The sequence below is a fragment of the Oxyura jamaicensis genome, chromosome 2, assembly GCF_011077185.1.
Source record: "Oxyura jamaicensis isolate SHBP4307 breed ruddy duck chromosome 2, BPBGC_Ojam_1.0, whole genome shotgun sequence".
NCBI lineage: Eukaryota > Metazoa > Chordata > Aves > Anseriformes > Anatidae > Oxyura > Oxyura jamaicensis.
Window position 1 is genome coordinate 135,510,496 of NC_048894.1, and position 22,263 is coordinate 135,532,758.

General features: G+C 43.0%; 1 protein-coding gene across 1 annotated transcript in view; it reads left to right on the plus strand.

Annotated features, from left to right (window-relative positions):
- The window catches only part of SDC2 (syndecan 2), a 58,038-nt gene extending 47,144 nt beyond the window's left edge, over positions 1–10,894 (plus strand). The window contains exons 3-5 of the mRNA XM_035317515.1: positions 5,377–5,510; positions 7,266–7,401; positions 8,622–10,894. Coding sequence (XP_035173406.1) covers positions 5,377–5,510; positions 7,266–7,401; positions 8,622–8,785 — 434 coding nt within the window. The 3' untranslated portion in view covers positions 8,786–10,894. The remainder of the gene's footprint in view (positions 1–5,376; positions 5,511–7,265; positions 7,402–8,621) is intronic.
- Positions 10,895–22,263: the final 11,369 nt, after the last annotated feature.

Below are 22,263 nucleotides of genomic sequence, written 5' to 3' on the forward strand. Positions count from 1 at the left end.
CTCTGGAAATCTCTCTTTCTTTCCTGTAAGAAAGTCGAAGAAGTCTCATTATAAGCTGAGACTATATGGATACCCCTCCAGAAAGCACATGTGACAGTACCAAAATCTAATCCTTTTGAACAAAGGAAGGGGTCTAAGTGCAAACACTCTTCTGAGCAATGTTCTATCCTTAAGAAAAAAAAATCTCAAAAGGGAAGGAAATCATCATCCCCTTTCCCCTGCTTAACCTCGCAGCCTACACCTATGAGAGTGAGTCTAGATATATTTACTGCTATCTCCATTTCGTGAGGTAGAAAGTGTCCAGGGGATGTACCAAAGATGAATTTTCCTCATACTATGTTGAATGTGGCTTCCTCTACTTGATACTCAGTGAGGTAGTGTTCCTAGCTGCAAGAGGCTTCCTACGCAAGTCTGGTTTTCTTGCTATGTAATTCCACTCCGAGCAAACAGATCCAAGATGACAATGTGCTGACTCCTTTCCTTGGTATGAAAATTGCTAGCTGCCACCAGGCCTATGGAGATAGACAGAAATTGTCAGCACCACTGTTAATGTCCTTGCAGGTTTGTAAGTGGCATTAACATGGGCAAATGCCACTGTAAGTATGACACATTTCAAACTAAAATTTGGCTGAGGGCTTTTTCTAAGGAGATCAGAAAAGGTGATGGTGGCCTGTTTTTTTTTCCCACTTTTCTTTCATAGGTTATTTATTCTTCATGTACATTCAGTTTCATTTACCTAACTGTTCAGTCTGAATCCTTTGGTCAACAGTTTTTGAAGGAGCTATGCCTGCTTCCCTGTGGACCTGTATCAACAGCAGAGAGGCTGTAGTGAATTAATTAGTGTATTGTTTCCTCCTTGCAGTCTCCTTATCTGAGGAGATGCCTCTTCCATCATCACTTGTTTTAGTGTAGGTGCTCATATATAGCATAATAATAAAAGCATAAAATCATACAGTATCACAAGTTGGAAGGGACCCCAATGGACCATCAAGTCCAACTCCTGGCTCCATGCAGCACCACCCCAAAATCAGACCACGTCTGGGAGCATTGTCCAAATGTTCTTCAGCTCCAGCAGGCTCAGTGCCATGACCACTGCCCTGGGGAGCCTGTCCCAGTGCCCGACCACCCTCTGGGTGCAGAACCTTTCCCTAACCCCCAGCCTGACCCTCCCCTGTCCCAGCTCCATGCCGTTCCCTCGGGTCCTGTCGCTGTCCCCAGAGAGCAGAGCTCAGCGCCTGCCCCTCCGCTCCCCTCGTGAGGGAGCTGCAGGCCACCATGAGGCCTCCCCTCAGCCTGCTCTGCTCTGGGCTGAGCAAACCAAGGGACCTGAGCCGCTCCTCACATGTATTCCTCTCTAGACCCTTCACCATCTTTGTAGTGCTCCTTTGGACACTGTTTAATAGTTTTAAAGTTTTCCTGCCTATACACAACTTGAAATGTTATTAACTACTGGTATTTTTAGCTATGGCATGAAAGATCTTAACTGAGCTGGTCTTGCCTGGCAGTAGCTGCTAAGCACCATGCCTACCCTTACGTCCAGGAAAGGCACCGTCTCTACTAGGTTTGTCTGCAAGCTCTTCAGAAAAGTATCTGATTCTTCGGTCTTTTAAGCTGTTCCTGGTCTGTGCAGTACATATTAGAATCTGGTTCAGATTTTTGCTTCCCCTTCTCCTGCCCTAATAATTCTTGGTAAGTAGCAGCCTGAATTGAGAATGTTTTGGTTACCTTGGAATGAGCTGGGTCTACACTGACATCGTGACTGGGGACTGTTCTTGGAGGCAAGTTATGGTGGTGGGGCTGGAGCTCCTCCAAGAAACCCAGAAACAGGTCTGCTTTGGCTCGTGGACTAACAGAAAGCTGGACTCCTTCTCCATGGCTGGACAGCAGTTTTGGAGCCTGGTGGTGGTGGTGGGGCTACGGTGATCTATCCTGTTTGAAAGCATGTTTTTATTGTGCTGGACAGAATCTTGTACTTCAGCGTAGCTAGTTAGGACTCTTTTTATTCTTCCTTCAGGTCTTGGATTTTATTTTTTTCCTCCTCATGTGAGAATTAACAGAGACAGGACATGCATGCACACTGTTTCTTTCAGCTGCAGCTCCCTGATAGGGCACTAGTGTTATGGTCACTGTGTCGTCCCTGGCTGTCTAATGCTGTATTGATTAAGGGTTGAGCTGGAGGCTTGTCGTGGGAATCAGAGTGAGATAAGCCTGCTAAAAAAGTGCCAGTCAGGTATGTGTCACAATGATGATAGAGATGGAAGGTGTGAAATAGATGTTGGGTCTGTGTGTGCCCACCTTATGCCAGGCTTGCTCATGGTGGCAGTAATCCCAGAGGGAAATGTGCAACAGCAAACAGTCGTGATGCCAAAAGACAGTGTGAAATGCTTGGATTGTTTGGTAGGAAGAGTTAATCACTGGCTGCTTGGCAAGTAAGAGTGCTAACTACCATCAGCTTTTTGTACTGTACAACAACTGAAGCTGGCAGAGTCTTGATTTGCTGACAAGTTTTCTCAAGCAGCAAGAGGGTTAAGGAGCATTTGTGTTCCTGCTATCCAAGGGGCAGCTAATAGTAGGCACTGAGGGCCGTATTAGCTATTTCCTACAGCACAATCTAGAGCCATTTTGTCCACTGTGAAGGTAGTTGGGAATCCTGAAGAAGCTGCAGTGGATAAAAGATGGTAGAGAGCTCTCAACTCTTTACTGGAGTTGAGAGAGATGGATATGGATTAAATTACATCAGGGTTCTTGTGGTGCTGTCACTAAGGGGGCTCTATCTACTTGTAGAGGACCTCAAGGCAGTTAATGCCCAGCACTGTCTCCAAGCTGGCTAGTTCCAGAAACCTTCTAAAGAGAGAGTTTACTTCTTCCTCTTGAAAATCACTCTTACACCCTGACTGTTTCCCAGTATTGCTCTTAACAGCCTAGTATGAAGCTATGTTCATGACACTCTGTGTGATTTTTCTTTTCTACTTGGATTTAGAGAGGGGGACTGATCTGTTTTGTTGTTGCCTTTTTCACTTTTAGAGAACATGATACTGTATAAAATTCTACTCCTGTGTTGTGGAGAGCGTTAGAGAGGTTTTCTCTGTGTTCCGTTTTGATCTCCCAGTCCTATTTACGGGTGATTCTGACTATGTTTTGGTCTGCTTAGGAAAGGAAATGCCTGCCTCTTGTTTAGACCTACTCCATGCCAAGCATAGACCTGTCTAGATAAAACTAATTAGAAAGCAGGAGCTACGGGGATGTGTCTGAGCCAGTACCTGAGTCGGGCCTAGAGGACAGCAGCCTCAGTGTTTTGGGGATTGTCAGGACTTCCCTGAGGCCATACAGAGGAGGGGTTTGGTCCCCATGGTGCAAGTCTAGAGACCAGTCCAGAGGTTAGATTAGTTACCCGGTTGTTGAGAGACCTGAGACCTGTATCCTCCTTTCAGACATGTAACTCTCACCATTTTATCTGGTAGATAGAACTATTGCCTGAAGCAAAGGTGGCATTTAAGAATTTGGAGGAGCAGTTGTGATTTAAATAGGATTTATCATTTCATAGAGGAAAAAAAAAAGTTCTGTACTCTCAAAGTCTGTTTTTATCAGATCTCTAATCTGATCATAAATTTTAATTTCCTTGACTGTGAAAGTCTTGTATAATTTGGAGGAACTTGGAAGGTAAAGCAGGCTGAACTATCCATTAGGCTCTTATTTCTCAAAGAAAACTCTTGAGGCAACGACAGAAAAATGTTCCTGTTGGATGCCTTTCTTCACCTTTGTTTTGCAGCAGGATGTTGGTTTTTGATCTTTGAGTAGCATTTCAGGAAAGCACCTGATTCTTGTTGTGAGGTCTTTATTCTGAAGGTTGCATTATAATTTTGGTATTTCTGAATAGTTTTTCGGTGATTCTGTGATGGCAGCTTTCATATACTACTTTTTTAATTATTTCACATTTTCTTTTCTACTGTACAAGAGTTGTCTGAGTTACTGTCTTGTTAACACCCTTTCTTTCAAAGCTTGAATGTACGTAATTCAAACTTCTGCTTTTGTGCTGGAATTTTCAGCCTTTCTCTAGAAAAATAAGATAAAAGTCAGTTTGGAACAAGTGAGTCATACTATTCTGTTGTAAGTGGTTATATTTGTATTTGTTAGATACTACTCTTACAAACATTTGCTGGACACATTACCCAATAGTTATTTGGGTAACCGGCGTCTGTAATGAGCAGAACACATATTGAGATTCCTAAGGAGTGGTCCAAGAATAGATCTATTCTTTTCCTCTTTCAGCCCTAGCAATAATTTAGGCTATTGTCTGTGTCTTCTCCCTTCCAGTATCACTGAAGGATATTTATTAGACCTGTCCATTATCTTATTCTAAAGGAGCCTTCATACTCCAGCAGGGCTTTGAATGTTGAGGAAATGAAATATAAGGTCATCTTTAGGTAATTTTTTGTCCTCTTAGCCTTTATGTCAAAAGAAAAAGGCTTTTGCATTATGTGGAGCTGAGAAATATGTGAATTCCTAGTGACTGAAATATAAACTAGTAATAATATTTTTGTAGACAGAAGCTACTCCCTTTTTATAGTTAAGGGTTTAACAGGCCTGCTATAGAGGAGGGCTTTTTTTGTTGTCAAAGCAGTGCATCACAGGGAAAAACTGTCATGTAGCTTAAGTCAAGTCTGTATTGAAGTAGTGTATCAACGGATTTATGGCACGTAATTAACTGCCAGTCACGGAACTATACCTTCAGGATCAGTATCAGTGACACAATGGATAACCACTATATTAGCCACTTGCAAAATGGTAACATGCAACTACAAATGTCCAAGCCCATGCTACAGCTGATCCCAACACCTCCCACGTGCACTCAGCCTTTGTTGTGCACTCGTGTCCCCCTTGTAGGCTAAGAGGTGTGCAAGCTCCCCTCATTTGGGCATGCAGAACTGCCTGCCCACACACCCCTGCCCAGGGTGTGTATTCCAGTGGGAGACCTTGAGGTGCTACATGGCCATCTTGGACAAGGTTTCACCAGTTCTAATGGCTGCTGCTTCCACTGCAGGGTTCCTCCCGCTGTTAAAAGTATTTATGCATTTTTTGGGCTTCCTTTCAGGTTGGTTTCTTCTGTTTCAAAAGCATCATTGTAATTTCCTGGTTACTGTTTAATCCAGCTGATGGTCCCTTTCTTCTTTAATTGGATCAGCTGTAGCAAACACCACCCTGATGTTTTCTGGCACACTGGTTACACTCACATTTTTATCTTAACAGGCATTGTTTTCCAAGGTATTTGACGAGGTTTGGCTGGATGAGCACACCTACCCTCAAAGTTGTAATAAAAATGGAATAGGACTGGAAGAATTTCACGAGTCATTGAAATGTCACCTCTTTTGTCTTCAGGTGCAGAAGAAGATGAGGATAGCACAGCGATAACAACATCCAGAACAGTTCCAAAGTTACCAACAACTAGTGATGCATCTAGAGCTGAGACCACCACGGTGAAAACGCAGACCAAGATGCCTGCACAAACAAAGGTGCGTGGGTAAAGACAGCACCATTTAAAGTGGTTCTGCTATACCCCATGGATGCCTTGATGTTAACTTTGTTTGATTTATATCAATTGAAAAGAGAAAAAAAAAACTAGGTTGAATAATAGGAGAAATTTCTTTACTGAAAGAGTTGTGCCATGTTGGAACAGGCTGCCCAGGTTGAGTCACCATCCCTGGAAGTCTTCAAGAAACCTGTAGATGTAGAACTTAGTAGCATGGTTTAGTGGGAGGCTTGTCAGTACTACGTTGAATGTTGGACTAGATGATCTTAGAGGACTTTTCCAACCTGAATGGTTCTATAATTCTATAATTTAGAGGAATACAGAGCTGCTCAGTTTCATTCCTGCTAGGAAGGCTGTATAATAACAGCTGGAATTCTCATAAAGGAAGAGAGATTAAAAAAAATAATTATGATACACAAAACACAATTTTTCATGATACCTTTGAATCTAAGCTCTAACTGTTTTACAACTTTCGAAGAGTTATTCCAAAATTCAGCATGAAACTTCCCTTCTCAAAGGAAAACTTCGTGTGGTTTGACCGTGATTTGAATACTTTCCAGGTTCCATTTAGTATTTAATTGTTTTATTCTATCACCATAGGTAATATTTTCTAAGTTACCATCAAAGGTGTTTTGAGTATAACATCTGATGCGTTAATTTCAGAATTGTTATTTTGAGTGTGAGGTCCTGTATCTGGGCTGGGGCAATCCCAAGCACAAATACAGGCTGGGCGGAGGATGGGCTGAGAGCAGTCCTGAGGAGAAGGACCTTGGGGGTGGTGATTGACAAAAGGCTTGACATGAGCCAGCAGTGTGTGCTGGCAGCCTGGAAAGCCAACAGTGTCCTGGGCTGCATCAACAGAGGAGTGGCCAGCAGGGCAAGGGAGGTGATTGTCCCCCTTTGCTCTGCTCTCGTGAGACCCCACCTGGAGCCCTGCGTTCAGCTCTGGGGCTCCAACACAAGAAGGACATGGACCTGTTAGAGCAAGTCCAGAGGAGGCCATGATCAACGGGCTGGAGCACCTCTCCTATGAGGACAGGCTGAGGGAGCTGGGGTTGTTCAGCCTGGAGAAGAGAAGGCCCCGGGCAGACCTTACAGCAGCCTTCCAGTGCCTGAAGGGGGCTACAGGAAAGCTGGGGAGGGACTCTGTGTCAGGGGGTGTAGGGATAGGGCAAGGGGGGATGGCTTTAAACTAAAAGAGGGGAGATTTAGATTAAATATTAGGAAGAAATTCTTCACTCAGAGGGCAGTGAGCGCTGGCCCAGGTTGCCCAGAGAAGCTGTGGGTGCCCCATCCCTGGAGGTGCTCAAGGCCTGGCTGGATGGGGCTTTGGGCAACCTGGTCTGGTGGGAGGTGTCCCTGCCCATGGCAGGGGCTGGAACTGGGTGGACTTTAAGGTCCCTTACAACACAAACCATTCTATGATTTCATTCAGAGGCCAAAATTCCTATAAATACAGACAATGTTTAACAGCTGTATGCTAAAGATATTTTTGGAGGTTTTAAAATTCTGGATAGTGTTTTTCATTCCAACATCATGACAACGATTAGATCCGCTTTCAGTGTCTAGAACAGCTTTCTGTGGTCAGAAAACAACCCGTGTGCTGTGACTGTCAGTACTGTGGTACACATGAGTGGGGCCGATGAAGTTTTGTGGCTGCCTGTGGCCAGCAGCGACTGTGCAGACTTGCAGTGTTCCTGTCTGTAAGGGCTGCTCTGTTTTCTTTTCTGTGCTACAGTCACCTGAAGAAATCGATAAAGAGGAAAGACCTGAGGTGGATGCCAAGAAAAAGAGTGATGAGCCAGGGGATGACACTGACGTGTTCACCGAAAAGCATTCAGAAAACCTATTCCAGAGAACAGAAGTTCTGGCAGGTAAGGTGTAGTTTTGTCAAGGTCCACCTCACCAAAAATAGCAGAAAATAAAGGGCATCCATATCAAATAACGCAAACTTGGCATGTTTTCTTGGTAGATTCTGGAACATATTCGCATGGGTAGCCAGGGTTTGATTTGATGAGAATGAGATGGGCATCTTCTGGAGTTATTCAATAGCAGAGGCTGTTGCTAATTGATTTGACACCACAAGTTAATGTTGCCTACTCAGTATCTGGAGCTTCCACAGCTTGGAAAAGGAGTTGTGATTTGGATTGATGCTTACGGTGCAGAAATACGTTTCTCACCAGTGCTCTTAGGAGCACGGTGCTGTCTGGTACAGATGGGCACTGCCTGGGAGGAGCTCACTGCAGGGATGGATGGATAAGTGGTTGGATGGAGAGGAATGGATGAGCACCATCCTCAGGATATAGAGGGTCCATTTCTATGTTTTCCAGTGGCTTTTCTACATGTAATTTTTTTTTTGGCATAAGATCTGTGTTTATAAATACATTTTCCTCCCATGTCCCAGAAGGGGATATTGAAAGGGAGTGTTAAGTCACACAGTTTTGTACCTCACTTGCTTCTAAGCACTGAAATGTGAAACAGCAGTAATATCCATGTCAGTGAAAGCATGTGGGTTTGCTCTTGAAGTCCAGCTGGAATTGTTGCTTTCTACTCTCTAGCAAGTACATGATGAATGTAATGCCTCTATTCCTACAGCTCCATGAAATGTAGTCTCCTATTATTCATCAATAGGAAATTCATCCCAGTCAAGGGCCACCAAGTGAACACAGGGAGAAAAGGAATAACCCATTTTTTAGCGAGTGTAACAAAGTAGTTCTTTTAAGGCTGAAAACGGCAACTGTTGGAAAAGCAGTTTGAAAGGAACTTACATTTTATTATTATAAATGAAGACAACTTTATGCTCCGGCAGTATTGGTAGCTTTGTTCGTTGAGCTTTTGATAATTTATTTAGAAATATGGGTTGTTGGATCACTCGCTTGCAGGTGGAATGCCCTTTTAAATTATTTCCTTCATTAAAATAAACAGGCTTTCTCAGAATGTATTTCAGGCTGCTAATAATCGAGACGGTTTCAGAATGGGAGCCCTTTTCTGCAATTTGAAAATAATGGCAAATTCATTGCGTGAGATGAAAAAGAAAGATGGTGCTAAACCTGTTCTTCCAGCACATTGTGAATCTCTTTTTCTTTGATTACAGCTGTTATTGCTGGCGGAGTTATCGGTTTTCTTTTCGCAATCTTCCTTATCCTGCTGCTGGTATATCGCATGAGAAAGAAGGATGAAGGCAGTTACGACCTTGGTGAACGTAAACCATCCAGTGCTGCCTATCAAAAGGCACCTACTAAGGAGTTTTATGCATAAAATTCCTATTAGTGTCTCTATTTATGAGATCACTGAACTTTTTTAAATAAAGCTTTTGCATAGAATAATGAAGATCTTTTTTTTTTTTTTTTCATTAAAGAGCCATTACGGCACCTTTATGATAAAATCCCATTGTATTTAAAACTTTTCATGTATTCCTTTAAAAAAAATGTAAAATTAAAACTTAACATTTGCAGTGTTCTGTGAATAACAGTGGCAAAGCATTATTTTATAAAACCATTGATGTTCACTGAATCATTTTTAAAACTTTATGCATAAATATAAAATAATGAAAATGATTGTTTTATCCTATGGTTCAATGAAAGTTGTTTAATTTTTGTCAGCATGTCTCAGATTGATCTTACAAGTTAGTTTTTATTTCATTAATTTATCTGTTTCCAAAAAAATGCCTTTTTGTAGTTGTCATGGTGCAATTTGTCTTCAGATAATTCAGATAAACAGTAACTTTTAGTGTAAATGTAATTTTTCAGCTATGTAAACTTTAACCTCCACTTTGTATAAATTTAAGTGTCAGAATATCAATTTTACACTTTGCATTGTTTCTCAGCGTACCTGTAGCTTCAGTGAGATTTGTAACAGCAAATTAATGTGTAAAATTGGATTATTACTACAAACTGTATAGTCGTATTCTTACTAAACAAATCTCCTGTGAGGAAGATTTGAGGTAAGCTACTGACAAACCTAAGCAAACCCAAAGACTCTAACAGTATTTTGAGAAGTTGCTGCAGATTTCTATGGCCACTGTATTTGTTAATTATTTGCAATTTGAAGGTACAAGTAGGGGTTTAAATTTTTGTTCTTTAAAAATGCATTTAAGTTGTAAACGTCTTTTAAAGCCTTTGAAGTGCCTATGATTATATGTAACTTGTCGCAGACTGGTGTTAATGAGTATATAACAGTAAAAGAAAATGTTGGTATTTTATAAGCACAGACAATTCTAATGGTAACTTTTGTAGTCTTACATGGATAGACATAATTGTAATTCGGGAACATAAACACTACTGAATAAATCATGTGGCCTAATACTGAAAATTCCATTGTGATATACTTTTGTACGTTATTCGTTTTATGTCTGGTTGGTTATGTTTTAATGTCACAAAGTACATCCAGGATCTTCAAAAAAGACCAAAAAAAAGGCAAAATAACAAAAAAAAAGGCTGCTGATTAGGCTGATCCTTGGACCAGATTTACTGCTGAAATGGCAGAGAAAGCCTGGAATGTTTAAGTGTTTCATCTGGTGCATGAGTTCTAAGTCTTTCAGCCTCTGCGTTATATTTAATGGCAGTATTGACACAGACCTGTTCTTCCTGCAAATGCTGTTTTCAGTACTGTAAAATTCACAGGAGTACCCAGTTTCATTTATTATGTATATCAGCTTCTGATTTGTTGTTCAGGTTTGTTTTTTACCCTGGCCTTTTGGAGAAATTTGTTTTATTCTGCTCGGACTCCAGCAGAAGAGTTGAGACAAGTGAAATATCTTCATAAGAGAAGAAAGAAATATTCCAAGTAGAAGAGAAAAGGCTCTGTTGCTTAGACCACAGATAGGTGTTGGATAGAGGGACGAGTGGAGAAGACGATAGTCTGCCTCCCTATATTATGCTTTGTAACAGACAAATGGCTTCGTCTTCTGCTCTGTTAGCCTCTGCTCTTTTGATTTTGAAATTTCCAAAATAGGCGTTCAGGATGTCAAGCTGAACCGCTTCTCAGAAATGGCAATGTATTGTAAATAAGATCTGGTAGCTCGTCAGATAAGAGTTGCGTCACTTGTATTTGTCGCTGTCCCAGGTTCAGTGGTCATTTAGGAACAAACGAATGCTATCCTGTGCTAAAATATTTAATATATTGCTTTTAAAGTTACTTATACTTACTGGCAAGTTTTTCAAAGCCATACAAGTTCAACAAGTAAAAACAGGGTAAGAATTTAACAGGTATATCTTATTGTGCAATATTTAGTGAAATTCAATTAGTGAAATAACTGCTTGAAATAACTGTGCCAAGAAAAGAAAATTTCTGGCAAATGCTGTGCCACTGCTGTAAAATAAAGCATTTGTTAAAGTGCCAAAATAAAGTCTACCATGCCTAAACTAATACTTTATTTGTACAGTCTGACATCCAGTTTTTTGAAGCCCACTTTGCTTAAGGTAGTAGATCTGAATTTTCTTCAAGGGTCTCACTTCAAGGGTCTTTAACGAATCTCACTGTAAGTATAGACATGAATATAAAACACCAGATAAATTGTCTCCTCCTCCATAAGCAAACCGATATGAAGAAACCCTTTTCTTTTTATTTATACATTTTAGATTCCGCCTCTATACCTAACACCGAGGATACTTTATCCGATGTAGACATCTGTTGCAATTACGCAGGCTGTCAAGCATCACGCTCGTGTGGTTCCTTCTGCTAACAAGCAGAGGCAATGTTAAAGTTTCGGATCTATTTCACCTCCCGTCTTTTCTTCTACACATCCCTTTCCCTCTTTCCCTCTCTGTCACGTTACAATCTCAGCCATAACCATCGGTTTGTTTTCCATCAGCCTAAGAGCCCGGCTGCGGCAGCTCTCCGTCTTCCAGCACCGCTATTCATAAGGGACGGGCAGCTGAATGCGCTTCTCTTACACCGAGACTTCCTAGCATTAGCTGGTCTCCAGTTTTGCTTCCCTTTTGTTCTCCCCTTCCTGGATGTGTTTCTAGCAATACTCTGGCTCTGAGTGGATGTTGCTGGGCAGCTGCAAGCCCCGGTGCCAAGCCGCGGGTGCTGCACGGCCTGCGGGCAGCCAGCAGTGGCAGCCGGGGCTCAGAGGTGGCTTTTCCTAAAGCCCCCCTGGCTCCTCTCTGCTGGAGCTGCTGTGGCAACTCGGAAAGTCCTCAGCCACCTGATGCAGCACCTCCTTGGGAGCGATGGGCTTTAATATTGATCAAAATGCCATTTTGCTTTGATTTATTCCGGGCTATTCGTGGTTACCTCCTTTAAGATTCTTTGCTAATGAGGCCCAGTGCAAGTAGCCTAAAGCTTACGTTAAAAGGAGTCTCTTTACACTAGAAGGAGTCTCTCGTTTTTGTTTTATTTGTGGAAATGTAAATTCAGAAGTTGACATCCTGGTTCCTCTGCTTTCTGACTTTAAAAGTGAATTTTAACTCATGTTTTCCAGCTGCATTGCATTTTTTTTTTCTGTGAGCATTACAATTCGTCTGAACTTCAGAAATTAAAACCAAAGTTGTCCTCTTGTCAATAACTGATCTGCATATCAAGAGAATTGCATATTGCATATCCGTGACTTTGGCTACATGTTGCTTATTTTCCCTTGGATTTGGGTATTGAAATGATTACAGAGTGTGGTCTTAAGTGACAGATACTATTTTTAAGCAACTTAACAATACAGGAGATTTTTGTTAGTGAAGAATTATCCAGATTTTCAAAGATTAAAACCATAGGTTTTAATTAATTTTAATAGGGTTTATTACAGTATGCTTAGTATTGTTTGCTCAAGTAAGTGAATGAGATGTGAAAAAGAATCTGTTGGGGAACAGATCTCTAAGAAAACTATTATTTTGATGGATGGAAATAATATAGCAATTATTTTTATATATGTGTGCGTATCACACTGCTCTGAGTCTTGGTGCGGAAACATAGGGCTGTGAACTTTCATATCCCTGCCCGTCCCTAACTTTCTTCTGGTTCAGGAAGCTCAACTGACGCACAGCTTGTCTGAGAAAAGATAGAGCAAAGTGTCCCTCCTCCTGGCACGTCCTCTGGCCCTGGGATTGCTCGTGGCTGTAGCAGAAGGACTTTGCTAAGGAGCTGGAACAGGAGCGGGGCTGCTGACATGTGCATTTCATTTCCTCCTGCCTCTTCCGATGGCCCGGCGCTGGGTTCAGCTGTGTGGGTGGGACGTGGAGGAGCTGTAACCCAACCCCGCCGGTGGAAAAGATGCTTTGCAGAGCTTTCTTCCTCTCTCAAGTCAAGCGAGTTGTATGTTTTTGCTTTAAAAGCAAACAAACGATAAAACTTAGGCTCAGTGTAGCTGGAAATGGAAACGTGGTCTCCTGGCCTGGCTCCTGTGAAGCGATTTCTCACGTGCATCAGATGTGCAGAATAGCCACTCATGTGGGTGGAAATGCTGAAAAAACCCTCTGTGTGCCTGCAGTATCCGAGCTTAGTTTTAGGAGGGGGTGAGGGGCATGTGTGGAGGAGACAGGGTCCATGCGGAACCACAGACGTTAGTTTGGGGTGAGTGGTCAGAAGGCAAGAAGAGAAACTGTCCTGACAGCGCATGCTTTCTGCTGCAAGTCACAAGGCTCTTTGTTTCCTCGAGTTGTTGCCGTCACACTGAATTTGCTCTTTGGAGAGAATCCGTGGGCAGGAGCGGGGGCAGATGGTGGTGTCGCTGCCTGAGAGACTCCCTGGTTGCATACAGGGCCCCCAGTCTGTGCTACCTGCTGCTGCTGTTGGTGCCTCAGCTTCTGCAGGCTACTTGCCCCCCGGATTTACAGAGGAATTACAACGTCAAAACACATGGAGGGTCTGCAGGCGTGACCCCTGCACCTCCTGCTGTACCAGGAGGTCAGGGTGATGCATTGCACCTGGGACAGTCTCATCCAGTTGCCCAGGCAAGGTGGGATGTAGAGGATGAGACGCAACTGGGGCCTTCCAGTTGGGACGTGCTGTTGAGCATTGAGGTGAATTTCCATTTATTTTTCATGCCTGGGAGATGTTGCTCTTGCACTACCCCCAACTCTTTTGGAATCAGGTGTATTTATGGTTGGGTTCTTTAATTCATATTGCAGCTTAAAAACTGTGCTGGAGTTGGGCTGGGGCTGAGGCGCGCTCTCTCATGGCTGCAGGTCAGGCCCAAACAGTTCTTCCCGCATGGCAGTTCAGCACGGAGTGAGAGGAAGTAGGAAGGCTCGTGGAAAAAAAAAAAATCCAGAAAAAATATTACAAAACCTGTAACAGTTTGTTTAAAATAAACAGAGACTAAGCTCTCCATAGGAGGTGACTTCATTTATCTTTCTTCTGGGGCATTATGCAATTTTTCTCATGGAACTTTTGTTGATTTGTTGAATGCAGAGGAAGCTTCTGATTTTTTATTTTTTTATTTATTCTGTTTTTAATCCTAAAATGAACCCGGCACTGACGTATACGAAACAGTAACTCCACCAGGCATGGCAGCTATTTGAAGCTTATCTGGTGGTGGGAAACTCAGCTCTGCAGAGGAAAAATGTGTGTCCTAGTTACTCACCCCCTTCGTACGGCCATACGTGGTCCTCGAGTCCAAACAAAGTTTGGTGCCCATTTTCCTGAACTCCTGTGGTGGAACTGGAGCTTTCTGTAAACACTGCAGTTCTCCAGAGGACACCGAAGAGAAATGGGAACAGACTTACTTTTGATGTTTTTGTGTCATAGCCCATAATACTAACGCTCATCTCCCTCCTACACCCCTTTCTAAATATAGCAGCCAGGGAGAAGTCAACAACCACCAGGCTAAATACTACTGAAAGAATGTAAAACAGCCCAAAGTTCAGTTTTCCTCATTCATCCCTGTAATTTTCAACACCGCAGAACTAACCGAGGAGTCTCTTGTCACAGAAGGAGCAGTGGAACGTGTGCTTCCTCCGGGACCAGCCCACGGTGCCAGCCGGTTAATGCTGACGGGGGAAGAAAAGCTTCTTGTGGAGGAACAGCTCTTGGGGCCGAGGCTCAGGCTGCTGATGGCACGGTTTAATTTCTGCCCAGGCTGGAAAGCTTGAAGGGAGGGCTGTGCTCGGACCTGGTGCCTCGCTTCTGGGCCAGGGGCTCTGATATTCATGCTGTTGATGCAAGGCCTGAGGAATAGTTCTAGAAAATCTTTATCATCTGAGTGAGCTCCATCTTGGAGGAAAACCCTCCCTGAGGATCACAGTCAGTTGAAGTTATTGATTATAACTAAAGCAGCAGCAAGAAACCTTGCTTTAAAGGATCAGCTTTTACCTTGCTTTGCATATGCTCAGTTATTTTCCTGAAGAAAATCAGTTTTCGTAGGTTTACTTGTAACAAAACATAAACTTTATAATCAATGTTGTCCTTTCTGCTCTGCAGGCGCACACACTATTTACATATTCATGTTACTACATAACTTAACTTACACTCTTTAATTCTAGTTTTGCCTTTCTGTTATGCTAAAAATGGTAAATAAATATTTATTTAAATATTTAATACATTTATTTAAATATTTATTTACCAGCTGACTCAGTTTATAGTTGTTATTTATTTGTCTTTATTGACTGAGCAATTCCGATCGCAGTGTCTTTTAAGACTTGGAAACCAGTAGGTTTCAATCTTTCATTTTCATTTTCTATAGGATGGAAGAGTACCAGCTTCTTTTATTTTTTATTATATTTTTTTTAGGTTCTAAGTGATTTTATCAAAAAAGGACTGAAAATGAAGAAAAAAAAAAAAAAGAGAGAGAGATTTTTATACCTTCAGAAGAGCTGTCAGAGAGTCTAAAGTTTTCTTTTATCCTCTCAAACTGGTTAGCGGTGCTCAGCCATGTGATTTCTCCCAATTCATAGTTTGATTTTTCTAACAGCCCTGGCAGTGGGAATCATCATTTTTCTCTGCCAGTCTTTTTTATAATGCATTCAGCCACTAAAAGCTAAGTGGAATTTTTCTTCAGCCTTTCCTGGTATGACTTTTAATGTTGATTCTGAAACTCCGTAGACTTGTTCAGGTCTGGTTTTTCTGGATTCTAAGAAATACCATACCTGGTCTTAAAAAAGCAATATATTCCATACACAAGCTCTTGGTATCTTTGCAACGTGTGTATCAAACCTTTCAAACTGAGGTCAGACAGACATTTACAAATTTGAGTAAGAACCATGCCATCTTGTAAATATTTACCGTGGGCGTTAAGAAGAGGTGAACAAACTTTTCCATTTTACCCTGCAGATGGATGCCACATAAATATTTGTTTATTTTTTAATTGTAACACATTGACTCTCTTACAGAATCACCGTTTTTCTGAATTTAAATTAATTTAAATTAATGATATACCAGCTCTTCTTGACTTGAGTGGCCAGTTTGGCTTATCTTGTAGATAAACCTAGAACAACATATTACTGAAGCATGCCGCGTTGCACAGAGTTGGGGGTTTTATCTGTTTGCATTCAAAACCCACCAAAACCAACAAAACCAAAATCCTCTCACTTTTAGGCATTTCCAGGTGGTAACAACCTATTTTGGCACTCAGTTTCTGTCCACCTGTCTCCTATCTGCCACTCCAGGAACGCTCTCTCTCCCAGTCCAGCACCATTACCTAGGGAAGTCAAACTCCTGTTCAGCCTTCCATCCCCCTCTAGCAGACAGATATGTTATTGGCTCACCCTTTATAAAGACAGCCCCTACCATGTTCAACACAGTTCAACCCAGTCCCCAGCCCGGGGAGTAACTCCGTTTTCAGGTAGGGCACTGGGGTTGCAATGAACGTCCTTTGAACTCGGAACTCACTGTTGCAATTAAGGTGTCATGAAAAAAATACTGCTTTGGTACGTGGCAAGACAGAGAACACCATCTACTCTATGTTCATATAACCAGAAAGAAAATATGTATTTTATTTGCATTTTTAGAAGAATCAATGGATTTAAACACATTTAAGGCAGTTATATGTTGCATAAGTTGAACCTGGATTTTATAATCATGCAAATATTGAGATGAATAAAGGTCCATAGCTTTAGTGGAGAGAGTTCCTGAGAAAAAGTGCTTATAATTGAATTCCTTCATAAGGGAAGTTATTTATAGCAGTATTATTTAATGTATATTTAATGCAAATATATGGTAATTGGTGTTATATATCCATATGCCGTTTTTTTGTAAACACAGGAGTGAAGGAGGACTCATGTATTACTGACCCAACTACTACTTGAAGACCGGAGATCCACGGGAATGAACAGAGCAGGCTCCTGGAATCTGTGGTTTTGCACTAGGTGTCCTTGCCCTCCATCAGTGGCAGCACAAGTCACCCAGGTTATAAGGAGATTCAAATGGAAACACATTCTATCAGTGCTTAACAAAAACCTTTCTGTAGTATGGCCACCAAAAATAGTCTTCTAGTAATCTAGAGGAGAACGTGCATTGCCAGGCCATATCTTACTAGCAGGTTTTGCTGCCAGAACTTTTGTCAGGTCATGAGTTACTGATATTTTTATGTCCCTGGAGCATGTGTGTTCATCACTGCTTCCTCGAGGTGCCGTGTGCCCCTACTGCAAGAGGCTGCTGCACACGGGGTGAGAACCCAAGGCTTGCAGCTGACAGCTTTGCTATGTCCTTGGAGGATGCACACAGTGGCATGTTGCTGATAGCTATATGTTGCCTTGTGTTGTTCAGAGAGGAAATATAAGGAAGAGAGGCTGGATTTTGTTGGCTTGTGTGGTGGTTTTACTTAGGTGGGCGGCCGAGCTCCACCACAACCGCTCTCTCACTCTCCCTCCTCAAAGAGGAGCGGGGAGAAAATACGACGAAAGGGGCTCAAGGGTTGAGATAAGGAAGAGGAGATCGCACAATAATTATCGTGATGGGCAAAACAGACTCAGCATAGGGAGATAGTAAGATTTATTGCCTATTACGAACAAGCTAGAGAAGTGAGAAACAAAGGAAAGAAACCAAAAGCACCTCCCCCACTCCTTCCCCATCCACCCTCTTCCACCTCCTCCCCCCGAGCGGTGCAGGATAACGGGGCAATGGGGGTTATGGTCAGTCTATAGAAATTCTTCTCTGCTGCTCCTTCTTGGTCACTCTCGTCCCCTGTGCTGTGGGGTCCCTCCCACGGGATGCAGTCCTTGCTGAACTGATGCAGCGTGGGCTGCCCACAGGCAGCAGCTCTTCAAGAACTGCTCCAGATATGGGTCCGTACCATGGGGTCCATCCCTCGGGAGCAAAGTGCTCCAACCTGGGTCCCCCACGGGCAGCAGCTCCTGCCAGGTCACCTGCTCCTGCGTGGGCTCCTCTCCACGGGCTGCAGGTCCAGCCCGGAATCTGCTCCGGCAGGGGTCTTCCACAGGCCGCAGTCTCCATCGGTGCAGGTCCACCTGCTCCACTGTGGTCTCCTCCACGGGCTGCAGCGTGGAACCCTGCTCCACCATGGTACTCCATGGGCTGCAGGGGGACATCCTGCTTCACCATGGGCCTCACCACAGGCTGCAGGGGACTTCTGCTCCGGCACCTGGAGCACCTCTCCCCCTCCTTCTTCACTGACCTTGGCGCCTGCAAGGCTGTTCCTCACTCCTCTCACTCTCCCAGCTGCTGTGTGGCGCAGTGTTTTTTTTCCCTGTCTTAAATCTGCTCTCACAGAGGCACAAACAACATCACTTACTGGCTCAGCTCTAGTCAGCAGTGGGGCCCTTACCTAACATGGGGCAGCTTCTAGATCCTTCTCACAGAAGCCACCCCTATGCCCCCCTGCTATCAAAACCTTGCCACATAAACCCACTGCAGCTTGTAAATCAAATTAGTATGAGAATGCATAGAAACTTGGGGCAGCTAATGCCAACTTGTGGCAGTAAGCCTGGATAGCACATCTCAGCTGGGATGTCTCCCAGGCAAGCATGCCCCCACCAACCCACTGCCTTCAGGTGTTCTGCTCTTCTGCTCTCTGCTGATCTTCCCAATATATGACAAAAAGTCTCCAACACAGCAGCAGAAAAGCTAGAAAAAATGAAGAACTGTGTAGAAAGATAGATGCCAGAAGGTGCTTGCTGTTTTTTTTTTTTTTTTTAAAAAAAAACTTTTTTCTTTAATGGTGTCCCTACCTTTTTCTCCATTATATGCACTATTAGGATATATTCATTTGCTGCCAGGCTACACATGTAGAAAGACATACAAGTCAGGGTTAAACTTGAACACTTTTTTTTCCTAGGCAGAACTGAAAAACAACACTTATTGGGAACTTAAGAATATTTCTTTTCAGCTCCTTTAACTGAAAAAGGAAATAAAAGGTGAAGTTTGCATTCGTTAGCAGTCCATACTTATCTGCCTACAGTAGCAAGCAAAACAACCACCACCACCACCACCAAAAAACTTTAAATGAACAAAACATCTTCTCGTGGTACTGAAATACAAGGTGGACCTAGAAGAGACTTTTGGGAGAGTGTCAAAAAATGGAAAATACTTCAACAAAGTAAACAAATGTCATAAAATGAAAGTAGAGAGCACGCTTATAAACACAGGGAGCTGGTATATTGGTAATTCCTTCAGGCTGATACAGTGTGCTCCCACTTCAAACACCTTTTGTGTTTGTACCTGCGCTGGCAGCTTTTCAAAGGAATCTCATACTTTCCTCTCTTCCCACCCCCCCACTTTACATAATAATTAGTATGTGAATATGCTTGTGATTTCTTCATATTATTATAATATAGTCACAATGTAGAGACTTCAGTGAAGTTTGGAATGCCACGGAAGCAGCCCTTGCTCCAGAAAATATGCAGCCTCAACAGACTGGAAAAACAAAGCACAGAGAAATAACATCATACAAATTCCATGTGGGGAGAAGCATAGTACCAAGCAGCTGTCATTTCAGAAGAGATTCAAGATATTTTCAGCCAGTATCCTGTGCCTAACAGCATACTGCACCAGTTGCTTCACATACTGTGTAATAGAAGGTGAAAAAATCCGGCAGGAAGAAGTGTCATCCTTCCTCACATTTGGTTTCATTCCCCTTTCTAGGAGCTAGATACTGGCTTATTCCCTGAAGCATGAAGTTACAATCAGATAATTCTGATTATTTTTGACATTCATATATATCCAATCCCTTTCTTGAATATTAAGTAAGTTCTTTATTCTGACACTGTTCCTACCGGTGTCATCATAGCAGCCCTGTAAAGATACATCCATGTGGATGACTTCAAGCACTTGAATTGTCTAAATCAGTTCAAATTTATGCAAGATGGATCACATTGGTGATTTGGAGATTTCAGGAGAGGGGTGGGGAGCTACACTTCTGCCCAGCAGAGCTTATAAAGTCTGGGAAAATGAATGCAGAACTCCTCAGCTCCAGCCTCTCCCTGATTTGCAATTACAATCCCTAGGAGGGAAGAACAGTAATCTGAAAGTCCTAAAGCTGCTAAGTGAAGGAAAACAAAATTATGCATTTAGTGAATAATGCAAAATATGAGAAAACAATGTAAGAGATGGGTGTGATGAAAATACCTTTCCTGAGGCTAAGTGGGTATTGATGTGTTTCAAACCCATAAACAGATTTGTGCATGTTCCTGGCTGAAGAGGAGTGGGGTGGAGTTCTAGGTTGTGTTATTACCTCTCTTTACGTGCTCTTATTTATTGCTTCACAAGCAAAGACAGCAGCAGACATGAGCAGTGTGCTTTTTTTTCATTCTGATCTGGGATCAGTGACAGCCATGGCAAGATTTCTCCATCCATCTGACTATTTGATGACAGGGAAAAAAGATGGCTCATTATCATCACTCATTCTTCTAACTCCTTGGCTGGAGAAGCATTAATAAAGGAAGCTAATTCAGGAAAAAATAATTGGAAACCACGTTTGGGAAGTAATTTGATCGAAAAGGGGGAAAACAGAGAGAGAAGGAATCACTCTCAGGAATCAACCCAGATTCTAAATTCAAATACAAGTGCATTTTTATGTGAGCTCCTTCATGCAGATCTGTCCTATGTTCTGTCTCTCATTGGAAGCAAAAAGGAAATTCATACATTGATAGTTAAGTTTCAGATGTTTTGGTGGCAACTCCCAGCCTCTGAGGATAGGTGGTATATTTTCTTGCAGGACTTAGAGCAACTCATTTATAACTACTCATTCACTGTGTATAATCTCTTTACAAAGTCCCTGACTCTGATGCTTACAGCCTGTAAGGCAGAGTATGTAAAGAATATACATAACCCACAGGGAAGAGACAGAAGGACAGGCAGATCTCTAATAACAATTTATATGTGTAACAGTTTCATTTAAACAGTTATTTTGCCACCCTCAGTGGAAAAGGGCTCTCAAGGACTGTGGCAGTTTGAGTGGAACATATTACTGTGTCCCACTGGAGCGCTCTGTGATCTATGTAGAAGAGGACACAGCCACTGCAGCAAAAAAAAAAAAAAAAGTCTTATCTAGATTGTCCACTGAAAAACACAAGTGAAGAAATACAAATGACTCACGTCAAATAAATGCGTGGAAGAGCCAGGCTAGCAGGGGCAGCCATTTCTTATAATAATGTCTCTTCCAAATCCCTCACCAAGGTACATACTGTTGAAACTTACTAGTATTACAGCCTTTTCACTTAGGGAGAACACTGTGTTGAACATTAGAGGGAAATTCTTCACCGTCTTCCTGCTAAAGCAGCTTTTTGGAAACATACCCAGGGCTTTGATCCTAGAAACACTTACCTGTAAGCACTTGGGTAGTCCCATTGACTTAAATGGAACTAATCAAGTGCTTAAATTCAAGTGTTTGCAGATTAAGACTTATGTTTGAATTTCAAGATCTTATCTACAGAAGAAATTGCACCCATTTACTTAAGTGTTTTCATAAACACACCTTTATTTAAATGAATGCAATGTTACTCGTGGATGAGGCCCTAACGTGAAGAGTGGTGGCCCTACATCAGGTCTCAGCAGCATGGAGACAAGTGACAGCTCTCAGTGCTGGAAGCCATCAGCAGGCGATGTGATGCTGTTACGCTCCGAAATACCCACCGAGAAGGCACTTGCCACTGTGCAGGAAGCATGAAAGCCTCCCTGCCCCTTGTCCCTTTGCCGCACACCCTCACACAACAGGCACAACGAGCCATCTACAGCCATCCTGAAGCTGGTGAGGGGCCTGGAGCACAAGTCCTGTGAGGAGCAGCTGAGGAAACTGGGGTTGGTTGTTCAGTCTGGAGGAGGCTCAGGGGAGGCCTTATTGCTCTCTGCAGGTACCTGAAAGGAAGGTGTGGGGAGCTGGGGGTCGGCCTCTTCTCACAGGTAACTGGTGGTAGGACTAGAGGGAATGGCCTCAAGTTGTGCCAGGGGAGGTTTAGGTTAGAAATGAGGAGACATTTCTTCTCAGAAAGAGCAGTCAGGCACTGGGACGGGCTGCCCAGGGAGGTGGTGGTGTCACCGTCCCTGGGGGTGTTCAAGGAAAGGCTGGACGTGGTGCTTGGGGACATGGTTCAGTGGGTAACATTGGTGGTAGGGGGATGGTTGGACCAGGTGACCTTGAAAGGCTTTTCCAACCTTAATGATTCTATGATATAGAACCGCAGACCCGCACAGCAGGGTAAATACTGCGGTGGGCTCAGCAGGAAGGGCTTCTGAAACTGCTGGGTCAGGGAATTTCTGGACCCGAGCGGGTTCCTCCCCGAGGCCCTGCCTGACCCAGCTTCTCTTCAGCGGGACCTGCGAGGCTCCACGCCCCGACACACGAAGCCCCGGGGTCACCTTCACCCCCCGGGCACAGCCGTGCCCGTCCCCGTCCCGTGCCGTCTCCCGCC